The sequence below is a fragment of the Saccoglossus kowalevskii genome, chromosome 4 (genome assembly GCF_978046115.1).
Source record: "Saccoglossus kowalevskii chromosome 4, keSacKowa6.1, whole genome shotgun sequence".
NCBI lineage: Eukaryota > Metazoa > Hemichordata > Enteropneusta > Harrimaniidae > Saccoglossus > Saccoglossus kowalevskii.
The window spans coordinates 30,905,026-30,920,408 of record NC_140644.1 but is presented as its reverse complement, the minus strand read 5'-3'; the positions used below and the strand labels follow the sequence as shown (position 1 = coordinate 30,920,408).

The 15,383-nt window shown below is 37.0% G+C and overlaps 1 protein-coding gene across 3 annotated transcripts in view; it reads right to left on the bottom strand.

Moving 5' to 3' along the window:
* Positions 1 to 15,383, bottom strand: part of LOC100369974 (phospholipid-transporting ATPase IA-like) — a 74,740-nt gene that overhangs the window by 36,423 nt on the left and 22,934 nt on the right. For all 3 annotated transcript variants that reach the window (XR_014929106.1, XM_085498060.1, XM_085498061.1), the window contains exons 3-9: positions 12,014 to 12,113; positions 4,881 to 4,979; positions 4,075 to 4,120; positions 3,589 to 3,629; positions 3,214 to 3,287; positions 2,823 to 3,026; positions 2,535 to 2,646 (exon numbers count right to left, since the gene is read on the bottom strand). Coding sequence is in view for 2 of the 3 variants with exons in the window: in XM_085498060.1 (XP_085354186.1) it covers positions 2,535 to 2,646; positions 2,823 to 3,026; positions 3,214 to 3,287; positions 3,589 to 3,629; positions 4,075 to 4,120; positions 4,881 to 4,979; positions 12,014 to 12,113 (676 nt within the window). In the remaining variant the exon portion in view is untranslated. The remainder of the gene's footprint in view (positions 1 to 2,534; positions 2,647 to 2,822; positions 3,027 to 3,213; positions 3,288 to 3,588; positions 3,630 to 4,074; positions 4,121 to 4,880; positions 4,980 to 12,013; positions 12,114 to 15,383) is intronic.

Below are 15,383 nucleotides of genomic sequence, written 5' to 3'. Positions count from 1 at the left end.
GATATATACAATAGATAAGAGTAGAGTACATATGGACATAAAAATGATATTTCAGGGATTACTGATATATACAATAGATAAGAGTAGAGTACATATGGACATAAAAATGATATTTCAGGGATTACTGATATATACAATAGATAAGAGTAGAGTACATATGGACATAAAAATGATATTTTGTCTAACTTTGTTGTGGTGTATGTATGAATAAAAAACAAACAAGTTTTTCATATGTTATGAACATTTGGTAAACTTTAAAAGTGAAAATGTCATCTACCGTAAAAATCCGCAAATAAGCGCCACCCTCAATTAAGAGCCACTCAGTGAAAATTTGTTACATTTGACCCTCCATTAAGAGCCACCAAGATTTGAGTGGTTTTGTCAATAAGAAACCAGAAATAAGCGCCAGCCGCCCGGTTGTTTACAATCAGGCAGACACAAGCTTGTCGTGCCTCACTTCCACCCTGCATTGTTTATTGCCCCACAGAAGGTGTGAGACAAATAAAGATTATCCCCATAGCTTGCCTGATGTCCAGTATAATTGAGAACGGAAGAATGATAGACGAAAGAAATACACTGAGAGCGTGAATGTGACTGTCAACTTGTCTATTTTAAATTTCTGACACACAATCGACCAATTCACAAACTATTTAGTAGTAACTATGTTTTTTGCCGAAACACCGAAGGACACGTTGAGATATTCATTGCCAATGTTGTCTTTATAACCAAGTAAAAAACGTCACGATTTTAGAACGTCTTTATCGGAAAATCGGAGGTATCGAAAATACACAGACGGACCGGAACAGGAAGTCAATAGAAAACAAAAGATTTTTTCCTTAGCGTGGGGGAAATTTGGTTAGCGTGGGGGGAAACAGAGGTGTTAATCCGGTCCTGGCAACGTTTGAGGGATCGTGACTTAGCTCCGACTGTGAGAATGTAATGATTACGCAGCCCACTCTCGCTGATCGTGATTTTGGGTTATTTTTGGCATTTCATTTGAGACGTTCGTTTTGGGGTGATTCGAGACAAAATGTTCAGGGAAGTGACAAAATAACTGGCATTAGTTTGGAGAGGACTCTCTTGCCGAAAATAATCAAAATTGAAGTCGAATGGATTAGTTCCACAAACTTGCGCGATCAACTTGTCTTACAGCAAAGCGAAGTCGACGTGACCCGCCTGACCCAAATATTTAAATTAGCTATTTGTGAGAATTGAAAATAATCTGGAATGGACCAATTAGAAAATGCCTTGTAACAGGCCTGGGCTTTCGTAAATGATTTAGTCTCTCCGATTGGTCACAGGAAATTATTTTTAATACATGTAATTGTTACTTTCTCGGTATCGTTTCGTATTTGGTTATATAGGGGTGGGGCTATAGTTTGACCCCGTTTGCCTGGACAGTGAAGTACGTGAATATCATTAACATATCATTATAAGCTGGCTTGATTATGAAACAGGAAATATATAAACCAAAGCTGTACTTTCAGACGTCTAGCGCAATTAAAACAATGCCCAAGTACCCAAGCTGTAAAAATCTATAGAAAAACGTGTTTTTCTTTATTGTTTTTGCCATAAATACAAATGATTGGGCATCATTTTTTTCATTCGTTCCATGCTCCTGTCGCTGCTGGTCAGATAAATTTTATCGAAACTATTTTATATCGTCACCAAATCAACCACCACGCCAGCCACAGCCACGCAAGTTATTCCCAGTTTTCAAGAAAAAAATTGGAGTTTGCCGTACCAGACTTGGTAAACAATTGTACAACGGAAGTACAAGTGTGGGTCAGACCTTGAGAGTGCTACCAAATCCGACTTCAGGCATCGCTACGCATTGTCAGTGAAACATGACTTCAGGCGTCGCTACACATTGTCGGTGAAACGTCGAATCGTCGTGTACGCTAAGCAGCACGGTCAGCGAGCAGCCGTTCTTATTTATTTGACATTTGTTATTCCCATAACAGTATTTTTACAGAATAAATTAATTGCAATTATCCCTTCCCCATTTCACAATGAAAAAGTTTGATCACCCTGGTTTAAGAGCCACTGGCTACAAAGTTGTCAAAATGTTACCTCAAATAAGCACCACCCAGAAATGAAAGTGTTACAAAGTGGCTCTTATTTGAGGGTTTTTACGGTATATCAAAAATACTTATTGCTGCTGACTGAAAGTGAATTACCATGTTTCAACCCAATAAAACACATTGTCGCTAAGCAACGAAATAACCTGAAATTAGTGTATTGCATCCAATGCCTTAAGACTACAGGTGAGCTGGTGGCAAGTTAATCTATTTATGTTCGATGAGTGCCTGCATTTTAATGTGTGCTTTCACTACTTGGACTTTTGAAAACATGTTGCCTCACACTTGTTAAGATAACACTCATGTTGCCTTCAAAGCACAACCCTAGAACAGGTTGCATGAACCTTTGTGCATTTAGAAACATTATACTAAAATTGACTAAGGAAACTGTATATACTTGAATACAAAAACTACTTTCCACTACATACAAACAGTAATACGTAAAGGTCTTACCATCATAAGTTTTGAATCATGACCGGTGTAAATGACAGCTCCAAATATCCAGTGAGTGTTCTTTAGTTGTGCACCACGAAGTAGAATTTGATCAGTTCCTAAGGGATTAGCCCTGCATGTCAATAATAGTTTAATATCCTTCTACATACATCTTTCAATGTAATACTTCTACTTGAATAATTTAAAAAAACTTTAAAAAGGTTTTTATCTCCTATGGACATGAAGTATAAAGTTTGGCCATCGATGCCAAATATTTTACAAACATGTTAACAAGGATAGATGACTTACATTTTCGTACTACCACGTAGTCGAATATTTCCTACAAATTCATAAAGATGTCTATTTGGTCCTTCACATTCTATTCTACCTTCCATAGAGGTGAGGTCCTCACGAGATAAGAGATTTGCTGTCTGCGGTAAACCTTGACGAATCTTCAGATTAGTTTCACCGTCCAGATTAGACGTCTCTACATAACACATGGCTTGCGGCTCACTGGAGAGATTAATGAATTGTTATTACTTGCTTTAGAATGTAAGAATATTACGCTCAGCATAAGTTGCGCACGAAGCAGAGATCGTATCAAATGACACATAGCAGAAATCCTGTTATTATGAAGTCAGTGTTGTAAAGAAATATTCTGAGATGGAGGTGAATGCCGCTGAGGGCAGTGATTACTCACCTAGACGACAGCAAGATTAAATCAGCTGGAAACTCATGTCTGTTCACTATTTTCACTATATCACCTACTACAACCTGCAAGTATATGGGACACGATGAGTGCATGTGAAAAAAAATACATGTATGTGAGACACAGTAAGTTCCGAACACGAATATTTGGGAGAAAGTGACTGTATGAACACATGAATATTAGTGACATAATGAGTACACGAACACACAAATATTTTGGACATAGTGACTTCATGAACGAATGTCATACTTTTGATAAGATCCATTACATTCCTAGACACGACTGAAAGTTAACGAAGACAGTTAACAACGAAGAGACACATTATGCATACAGACAAGTTCCTATACAAGTTTAAACTCACATTACCTTTTTCCATTTCAAATTGACCCATTTACCACCTCGTAAAACTGTAACACAAAAACAAAATTCCTGTCTTGAATACTTCATCACAAACAATTATAGTAACCACCACCACCACCACTATTTATTGTGTAGCAAAAATTTGTAACATAAGAAAATTATTGAATTCATTTTTTGAAAGAAGTTTCACCCTGATTGATGTCAACAGAAGTGCACCTTTTAGGCTAGACTATCATTAGTAGTCCTTGTATCTAGAAAAATCAACAATAGACAAACAAAAGAATTGCACAGTACAATCAATAGAGGGCGTTATCAAAGTTTGTGTAATTTGTTCAACTATCATCCCCTTGTGTATTCAGCATGTCAAATTGCTTTGAAGTATATAGCGTCCTCTATAAGAACAGTGGGTGATGTATAATTATATAGAGGGCACTGTATATTTTTACCGCAGTACCCTCTGAATGCTTACAAAACAATTGTATGTATTCTTACCCAGTACTTTTCTATTGTTTGTTTGACCATCTGCTAGATGCCGTTTCTATCAAGATAAGAAAATCATAGACACAGGTTATTTCATTAATGTGTCACAAAATCACGATTCGTGTGTGTGCGCGAGTCATTCGATACATGAACAAATAGTATTTGTACAAGATACAAGTGATAACCTCAAAGACCACAATGATCACATCTAAATGAGTAGTTAAATATTAACACAAATTCAAACTTCTGATATCATTTAGTCACCACGCTTGTTACATGACCTATTTATAAATGACATTCTAAAGCATTACGCAATATTTTTAATTGTTGAGGTTTTTCGATTCGAAAAACAAAAGCTAAAATACTGACACAAATTGTTATGTTTGTGTCATTGAACAATGTAATGCAATTTGACTGTGTATAATGTTCATATTGTCAATGCTATATCGCTACATGTAATGCAATTTGACTGTGTATAATGTTCATATTGTCAATGCTATATCGCTACATTAGTTCTTAATAAATCAACCCAATATTATGTTTTCATATTGCAATATGAGAACCAAAACATGAGACAAAGAAAAAAATGAAAAACAAATTTTGGTGATTGTAAAATCTATAGTGCTTCACTTTGGATATTTCAGGAGAATACATTTTTTGGAAAAGGACTCATTTTGAGCTGCATATCCACTAGGACTAGAACGCTGAACACTTTTTTAACTGTATGCACACTGTGTTTTAGGATCTAAGTTTTTTTTAGCAAAACAGATGCAACAAAGTTTTCACTTTACAAACAGAGCTTTCAGTGAGATACTTACAAAATCTTCTATAATTTCTTTCACTGCTGATACAAATAATATAAATAACAATGGCACTAATGTAGTAAATCTGCCAGTTGGAGAGACACCAGGAATTTGCTGTCAACATGATAGAAAAAAAATAGGTTAACTTAAAGATCTCATTTTGGAATTAAGAAGGACAATCAGGGGCAGACAATGTACATGTGTATTGACTTCCGTCTAATTTTATATCATGGGTCGTTTCAGAATCTTACTATGCTTTATTTTCAATTCAGCCAAATTTACATAAATTTTAGGAAGAATTAGAAAACTGTACAAAGCAAATATTTCACTAGGAGACTGGAGTCGCAGTAATTTTTGTGAAATTTCGTTCACACAAATACCTTAAAAGTTTAGAATCTAGCTGAGAAAACATCTTTATAAAGTAAAACTAAGATTGGCGATGAAACTGACAAATTCCAACTTGTAGCCCCCTCAATAGAATATTATTTTCATTATTCCAGGTTCTCACTAGAAAGGGAGTTACAATCACACAACATGTATTCTTAAATTTGTAATGAATATTACTCATGTACCACCTTAATTAATGCATATGAGTAAACACCTTTATAGAAGATGTGTTACCATAGCAATGATACTGTAGCTGGTAGCTCAAGTATATCCCTTTGTCAGGCAGGTCAGTCAAAACTGCTGGTACAACATCGTACAATATGAAAATTATACAGGACATTGCAATATGTGATTTGAACCAAAGTGTATGTGTGTGACATAATACGACTCTTAGCAGGCTTGGTGTGACCTCTAAACAAATGTGACATATAATTATTTTAATATTCCACGGCACAGAATGTAACACATCTGTATTTGACATAGTTTAATCTTTAGGCATGCGTGGTTACGGATGTAATCTGAATTCTACAATTTATCTAACATCAATTGAGGTCATCACGGTAGATAGATGCATTAAGGCAGTCACAAACATTGTAACCATGGTTACGGGAATGGCCGCCAGTCAGCCATTTTAAATCCAATCTGATAAATAAAACGACGAGCATCAGGAGCCCATAATGTCTAATGTATGTACCAAGTTTGAACGAAATCCACCCATAAATGCCGGAAATGCTTGATATTTGATGATTTTTTTAGCACAAAAATTACCACCATTCGGCCATTTTGAATAGGATAGTCAAACCAATATATATGTTTATCTATGACATAATGTATAATGAATATTTAAAATTTGAAAATATTATCAGTCAAAACAAGTCGGAGATATGGATCTAGAAGCCCATTCATTAAAACAAAATGGCCGGCAGACAACCATTTTGAATCCGATCTGAAAAATAAATGATGTGCATCAGGAACCTGTAATGTCTAATATATGTACCAAGTTTGAACGAAATCCATCCATAAATGATTGTTTAGCACAAAAAAGGCTACCATTTGGCCATTTTGAATAGGATCGTCAAACCAATATATCTGTCTATCTATGACATGATGTATAATGAATATATTTAAAATTTGAACATAATCAGTGAAAGCAAGTCAGAGATATGGCACGAGAACCACATTCATTAATACAAAATGGCCGCCAGTCGGCCATTTTGAATCTTATCTGAAAAACAAAATTATTTGCATCAAGGTCCCATAATGTCTAATGTATATACTAAGTTTGAACAAAATCCATCTGTAAACAGCCGAGGAATGGTTGATTTTTAGGATTTTTTAGCACAAAAATTGCCGCCATTCGGCCATCTTGAATCAGATCGTAAAACAAAATGATGTGCATCAAGGTCCTATAATGTCTAATGTATATACCAAGTTTGAACAAAATTCATCTGTAAACAGCCGAGAAATGATTGATTTTGATGATTTTTAGCACAAAAATGGCTGCCATTCGACCATCTTGAATCAGATCGTGAAATAAATTGACGTGCATATGTATAATATCATGTATGATGTATGTGTGAAGTTTGATTGTGATTGGTCAAGGCATTTCTAAGATACAGGTCCAGACGCACGCACAGACGCACGCACGCACAGAAACACGGAGGTAAAAACATAAGTCCCCGTTTTCGGACTGCGTCCGAACGAGGACTAACAAAATAAAATGTTATAGGTCCCATATCAAACATGATGCAGCGTCCTTTAATATACAAAGTTGAATTGCAAGGTTTTCAGGTCTGGACAATTATTGTATCACAATTTTCTGAAAATTGATGTTGTTATTTAGATATACTCAAAATAGATTGGAATTTATAAAATTCTGTTCAGAAAATACTGGCCAACAAAACAGAATTAATCTTATTGTATGAATCATTTTAGTTAGTTATAGTTGTAAAAATAAATGTAAAAGATATATAATGTGGAATTGAGAAACAAGAAATAATAGACACAGTTATTTGTCCTTTATTATGCTATAGCAGATGTGACCATGTCAGATACAAGGTGACATTTATATACAGTGGTAAATAGTATAACAATGGTGTACAAACTCTAGAGTACTGTTCCATAATTTATTTATATGTTTATTGGAGGAGCACTGTGAGATACAGTGTATGTAATCAACTGGTTGTGCTCCGTGAGATACAGTGTATGTAATCAACTGGTTGTGCTCCGTGAGATACAGTGTATGTAATCAACTGGTTGTGCTCTGTGAGATACAGTGTATGTAATCAACTGGTTGTGCACTGTGAGATACAGTGTATGTAATCAACTGGTTGTGCTCTGTGAGATACAGTGTATGTAATCAACTGGTTGTGCTCTGTGAGATACAGTGTATGTAATCAACTGGTTGTGCTCTGTGAGATACAGTGTATGTAATCAACTGGTTGTGCTCTGTGAGATACAGTGTATGTAATCAACTGGTTGTGCTCTGTGAGATACAGTGTATGTAATCAACTGGTTGTGCTCTGTGAGATACAGTGAATGTAATCAACTGGTTGTACTCTGTGAGATACAGTGTATGTAATCAACTGGTTGTGCACTGTGAGATACAGTGTATGTAATCAACTGGTTGTGCTCCGTGAGATACAGTGCATGTAATCAACTGGTTGTGCACTGTGAGATACAGTGTATGTAATCAACTGGTTGTGCTCTGTGAGATACAGTGTATGTAATCAACTGGTTGTGCTCTGTGAGATACAGTGTATGTAATCAACTGGTTGTGCTCTGTGAGATACAGTGTATGTAATCAACTGGTTGTGCTCTGTGAGATACAGTGTATGTAATCAACTGGTTGTGCTCTGTGAGATACAGTGAATGTAATCAACTGGTTGTACTCTGTGAGATACAGTGTATGTAATCAACTGGTTGTGCACTGTGAGATACAGTGTATGTAATCAACTGGTTGTGCTTTGTGAGATACAGTGTATGTAATCAACTGGTTGTGCACTGTGAGATACAGTGTATGTAATCAACTGGTTGTGCACTGTGAGATACAGTGTACGTAATCAACTGGTTGTGCTCTGTGAGATACAGTGTATGTAATCAACTGGTTGTGCTCTGTGAGATACAGTGTATGTAATCAACTGGTTGTGCACTGTGAGATACAGTGTATGTAATCAACTGGTTGTGCTCTGTGAGATACAGTGTATGTAATCAACTGGTTGTGCTCCGTGAGATACAGTGTATGTAATCAACTGGTTGTGCACTGTGAGATACAGTGTATGTAATCAACTGGTTGTGCTCTGTGAGATACAGTGTATGTAATCAACTGGTTGTGCACTGTGAGATACAGTGTATGTAATCAACTGGTTGTGCTCCGTGAGATACAGTGCATGTAATCAACTGGTTGTGCACTGTGAGATACAGTGTATGTAATCAACTGGTTGTGCACTGTGAGATACAGTGTATGTAATCAACTGGTTGTGCTCTGTGAGATACAGTGTATGTAATCAACTGGTTGTGCTCTGTGAGATACAGTGTATGTAATCAACTGGTTGTGCACTGTGAGATACATACAGTAAATGTAATCAACTAGTTGTGCTCTGTGAGATACATACAGTGAATGTAATCAACTGGTTGTGCTCTGTGAGATACATACAGTGAATGTAATCAACTGGTTGTGCTCTGTGAGATACAGTGTATGTAATCAACTGGTTGTGCTCTGTGAGATACAGTGTATGTAATCAACTGGTTGTGCTCTGTGAGATACATACAGTGAATGTAATCAACTGGTTGTGCTCTGTGAGATACAGTGTATGTAATCAACTGGTTGTGCTCTGTGAGATACATACAGTGAATGTAATCAACTGGTTGTGCTCTATGAGATACAGTGTATGTAATCAACTGGTTGTGCTCTGTGAGATACAGTGTATGTAATCAACTGGTTGTGCTCTGTGAGATACAGTGTATCTAATCAACTGGTTGTGCTCTGTGAGATACAGTGAATGTAATCAACTGGTTGTGCTCTGTGAGATACAGTGTATATAATCAACTGGTTGTGCACTGTGTGATACAGTGTATATAATCAACTGGTTGTGCACTGTGAGAAACATACAGTGAATGTAATCAACTGGTTGTGCTCTGCGAGATACATACAGTGAATGTAATCAACTGGTTGTGCTCTGTGAGATACAGTGTACGTAATCAACTGGTTGTGCACTGTGTGATACAGTGTATGTAATCAACTGGTTGTGCTCTGTGAGATACAGTGTATGTAATCAGCTGGTTGTGCTCTGTGAGATACAGTGAATGTAATCAACTGGTTGTGCTCCGTGAGATACAGTGCATGTAATCAACTGGTTGGTCTCCGTGAGATACAGTGCATGTAATCAACTGGTTGTGCTCTGTGTGATACAGTGTATGTAATCAACTGGTTGTGCTCTGTGAGATACAGTGTATGTAATCAACTGGTTGTGCTCTGTGAGATACAGTGTATGTACCGGTAATCAACGAGTGGCGTTGTGAGATACGGTGTATGTACCGGTAATCAACTAGTGGTGCCCTGTGAGATACGGTGTATGTACCGGTAATCAACTAGTGGTGCCCTGTGAGATACGGTGTATGTACCGGTAATCAACGAGTGGTGCTCTGTGAGATACGGTGTATGTACCGGTAATCAACGAGTGGTGCTCTGTGAGATACGGTGTATGTACCAGTAATCAACGAGTGGTGTTGTGAGATACGGTGTATGTACCGGTAATCAACGAGTGGTGTTGTGAGATACGGTGTATGTACCGGTAATCAACTAGTGGTGCCCTGTGAGATACGGTGTATGTACCGGTAATCAACTAGTGGTGCCCTGTGAGATACGGTGTATGTACCGGTAATCAATGAGTGGTGCTCTGTGAGATACGGTGTATGTACCGGTAATCAACGAGTGGTGTTGTGAGATACGGTGTATGTACCGGTAATCAACGAGTGGTGTTGTGAGATATGGTGTATGTACCGGTAATCAACGAGTGGTGTTGTGAGATACGGTGTATGTACCGGTAATCAACGAGTGGTGTTGTGAGATACATGTACGGTGTATGTACCGGTAATCAACGAGTGGTGTTGTGAGATATGGTGTATGTACGGTAATCAACGAGTGGTGTTGTGAGATACGGTGTATGTACCGGTAATCAACGAGTGGTGTTGTGAGATGTGGTGCTGCATGCATTTTAACAAAAGGCTTTATGTTTACTCATACATAAAGTGAACTCCATAGAGGTGGATCATGAATGTCATTTTACTCTAATCATTCCATTGAAAAAACAGAAATTATGAACAAGAATTTTTATATTTTAAAGATTTTAATAAACCCAGTGTGAAGATGAAATTACCAATATACTTATTCATCGATTTTTTATAATTGCTGCATAAATCATAGTTATATTTTGGATTTTCATAATTAATGCATGTCATATAGAAATTTCATTTTTAATAAGGTAAAATTATTATTGCCTAGCAACCGTTTTAATGACTAGATCATCATCATCCCATTCAAGGCGTTCAAGGACAGAGTGTTCTTTTCAATCAGTCAGCAGTATTTTAATCAATTATGCAAATTACAGATGACATATTATGTGGATGGGAGAAGATATGCATCGTTATCATGTTACTTAGTATTACTTTTTTCCAATTTGTCAACTCATTATATAAGAGTGAAATTTGACAGGGTCCATAGCACCAAGACTTTTCCCGACCTTTTCCCAAACTTTCCAAGACATTTTGGCTCTTAATTCCAGCCAACATGGTAGAAGGGCGGGTATGGGATAGCTGCAGACACTTGTCGGAACTGGGGTAGAAAACGATTATGAAGAGAAAACTGGCCTTTCTAAAATGAATTACCGGTAAAAACTATGAAGAAATTTGAAGACTTTACAAAGAATTTTTTTGTAATTTAAAGACAACTCAAAGACTTTCCAGACCTCAAAAAATCCAAAGACATGCAAAGGATTTTCCCAACGCTATGGACCCAGTTTGAGACATCGATGACAGACAGACGTGATGCAAGTTGAATTTTGGGACAAAGGGGAGATACCAAAAATATAAAGACAACATGCCAACAATGACTACCTATATATATATATATATATATATATATATATATATATATATATATATATATATATATATAGACAACACACCCACAAAGAATTCAAGACTAACAATTATCATATTAATTCATTCCAGGCTTTTAGCAGGTGATATGTTATAAATGAGAAATTCTTGTTAATTTCACAAATGAATTATTTTTATAAAGACAACCTGGCTATAAAGGCCAATTTTTTAAGATACTCAACAGTGGTTACTATACACAGGTTTTACTGTACTTTGAAATGAAGTCAGCTGTGAATTTACAGTTTTGTCTGAATTGGTGATTGGTAGCTAGAGAGATCTAAGTATCAAAGCATCACAACTAAACTGTGGTGATATAAATAACTTCAGATCAGAGCAAGGGTTAAATATATAACAGATCTATGACATTATATTACTACTTGCTCAATGAAACTGACATCACTGTTTCTAACATAGGATAAAAAGCAGAAGCGGACAACCCTGTGTATATGTATAGTACAGCTCCCAATACGGAAATAGTGTCAACATTATAATTACTGTTACATTGTAGATTTAATTTATAACTTACAATCAGTTACTTTACACTCACAAAGACAGAAGTGACATCACCGACCCTCGACCCCTCCCACACTTAAACAACTTACCTGTATAATTGTTATGCACAAGAAGAATAAATTGGAATATTTCCTAAACTGTTCAAATAAAAATTTTGGTAGAAACGTCAAGACATTGTATTTTGCTGTGCTGTGGGAAAAAGCAAAACAAGAACATGACAATTAGAAACAAAGATTTTATATTCAGTATACATACAGGAAATATTTCTGTCAAAATAAACAAATAATTGATGTTATAAATTATTTGTTGTTACAGACTAACACAAACATGTATTTTCTTAATTCAGACAATACTATTGAGATGACTTATACAATAATCAAACAAGCAGCCTATCGGCTGAGATAGCTCCACTGTTAGCAAAGCACATTTCAATTAAAGAACTGAAGACATCATTAGAAAATGAACAATATGTATAGTATCAAAGCAATCGAATCTACCAAAAATGACAAAAATATTCACCAAAATTAGATATCACGAAAAGAACAAATCTGAGAAAGGTTTACATATATGTAATATCCGGTCCTACTACTTAACACGCGGAAGTGAACAGGGGGGAATACCTAACCCGCGGGGCAGCGGCAGCAATCCTTGTACTGTATAATATTCGTTTATGTTCAAAATTTGAAACAGAGTGGCAAATTCGAGCAGCTATCCACACTTTTTATGATCGACGCCCGGGTATTCCAGCGAGTCGAGTCCGCCATGTTGTTTACTAATTTTGGTTAGCGTTTAACAATAGGACAATACTATTCGATCCATGGGGGTGACAGTCCTGCGAATGTGTCGACATTGTCGAAGGACAATGACAGGACAAGTTTGTGGAAGTGTGGCGAGACTCCCGTAGTATTGTTTAGTAAGATTCATTTAAAAATGACCTCGTAAGACGTCTGTTACGCAGAAATTATTCACCTCATGTCGTTTTCTCATTGTTATGTGTCCCCGTAAACACAGCATTGTATGCAGGTGACAATGCTACGCACACATGCAATGAAATCGGTATCCTAAGAATATCGTAACGTCTTTGTGTTTCCTGTTGCAGTGCAAGTTTGTATACGGTAAATATCGTGAACGGTACAGAGTTCGGTAAATCTTGTGTCCGTACATGGTACAGAGGGGATATTTTCGTAGACTGTGGTCCAATGTTTTAATACTTTGTAATTCAAACAAATAAAAAACGTATATTTGTAGCCATGGACAAGATTTAAAATGTAATCAACCGTTTTATTCATCCATGATTTGTACAAAGATGCTTTTTTTTATTTCCTGTATCCTGTACCAGTCACTCACCCCCTGTCCCCACTCTTACAGTATGCGGTAAATTTCTTATTGTACACGCAGTTTACGGTAAACCTGGTTTATACCTCTTGTCGAAAGCACAGAGTTTGGTCAATCTCGTGCACAATATAGCGTACGGTATATTACGTTTCGTCCACATATTTCAAAGTGTTGACGCCGCGACACATATTCAGCTGTGATTGACACTCTATTGTACAACTACAACAAAGAGGGGAACATACACTGTCCCTAATTCAGTTCAACTACGGTCACTATTTTTTAGTAACCGTCGTTCAACCCAAGCAAGGCACGTTTCTTTTAAATAAACATGACATACCAAATATGATGAACTTTTGTGAATTCAGAAAAAAATTTGTCATTTGTTCTGGCTTGGAGCCTGATGGTAAGGGAAAACATTTACATAACCAGGGCGAGTTGCGTCGAGAGACAAAGCATTTGTTGTTTCTGTTTGGAGCTATAACAGGTAACAAAAGGGTTTGAATAAATTAATGGCGTGATAAACGCCACCTTGTATTTCTATTTTATGAAACCTCTTGTAGTTTGTTTGTGCGGTGTATAGTTGCAGTAGATTATTTACAAGCTGATCCCAGACCAATTTGTAACGGCCGGACTTGTAACACGGACCACATGATCCCCGAGCAGGGTGTGAGTCCGGTATGTGAGCTACTATAAAACCTCTATTCGCACACATGCTTCCGGTGCGCTAATGTAACCTGCTGTTAACAATGAAACTGAAACTGAATGACGTTCCCACTTTTATTGAATATAGGTAGTAATAAAAAGAGTATCACAATGCCTTGGAAGCGACACATCGAAAGGTCAAGTTCAGTTCATCGCCTGCTGTATGAATTCACGTTTGCGAATGAATGACCACTTGACGCGATGGAGAGATCCCAAGCCCAGTTGGCGAGCTACATACCAGTAGTTTTCTGTATACACGCCCCGTGATCGATCAGTGATAAAATCAGTGTATGACGTTGCTTTTAGTTTGAACAATTTAACTTGCCGACATGATAACTATTACAGAGTTATGACATTGTCTTCGGTGTCAAGGGCGGGTGTCTGTCTATTTACTATACATGTTTTAATTTTCGTTTTAGTTGACTTGTTCTTCAGTAGCATATACAAGACTAATTTTGAATAAAACTATTTTATGTTATGCGTGTTTTAATTTTCGTTTTAGTTTACTTGTACTTATTTTTAATAAAAATATTTTCTAAAAGGGCGGTTTGTTTACTATACATGTTTTACAGTGGGCGCAAACAAGATTCAAGTCTTACTGAACGTTGCAATATAGCGAGACATGCTTAGCGGCACTGTTTTGAAAACGATTTGCTACATTTTGCAACAATCTCACTTTTCCTGGCAACACTTGATTATCGACAAATTATGTTTTGTCTCGATACATATTATGGCTGAGTGGTTGTCTGTTTTCACATTGTAACATTATTTTGACTACACAACCACGAAGCTCTTGGATGCTAGCCCTGCATACAGTGCTGTGTGTACGGGGGTGCGTTTGGTTGATAGACGACCCCACCACAGCCCGGCGTACCTCCATAGACTGTACACAGGACTACCTAGATCCATGATACGATACAATATAGCACAACAATGAGAAATGATGCTTTTTTACATGAGGTAAATAATTTCCGCATAACTATGGGAGTCTCGCCACACTTGTACAAACTTGTCCTTCAACAATGTCGGCACATTCGTAGGACTGTCACCCCCATGGGTCGAATGGTATTGCCCTATTGTTAAACGCTAACCAAAATTAGTAAACAACATGGCGGACTCGACTCCCCGGAATGCCCGGGCGTCGATCATAAAAAGTGTGGATAGCTGCTCGAATTCGCCACTCTGGTTCAAATTTTGAGCATAAACGAATATTATACAGTACAAGGATTGCTGCCGCTGCCCCGCGCGTTAGGTATTCCCCCTGTTTGCTTCCGCGCGTGCCCGGACACTCCCTCGCGTGTCCGCGCGTTAAGTAGTAGACCCGTAATATCAAAGCAATTGAACTTTTGGTTTTTAACAAGAAGTCGAAAATATCACTTTTTACCAAGAATTACAAAAATATTCACCAAAATTAGAGAATTG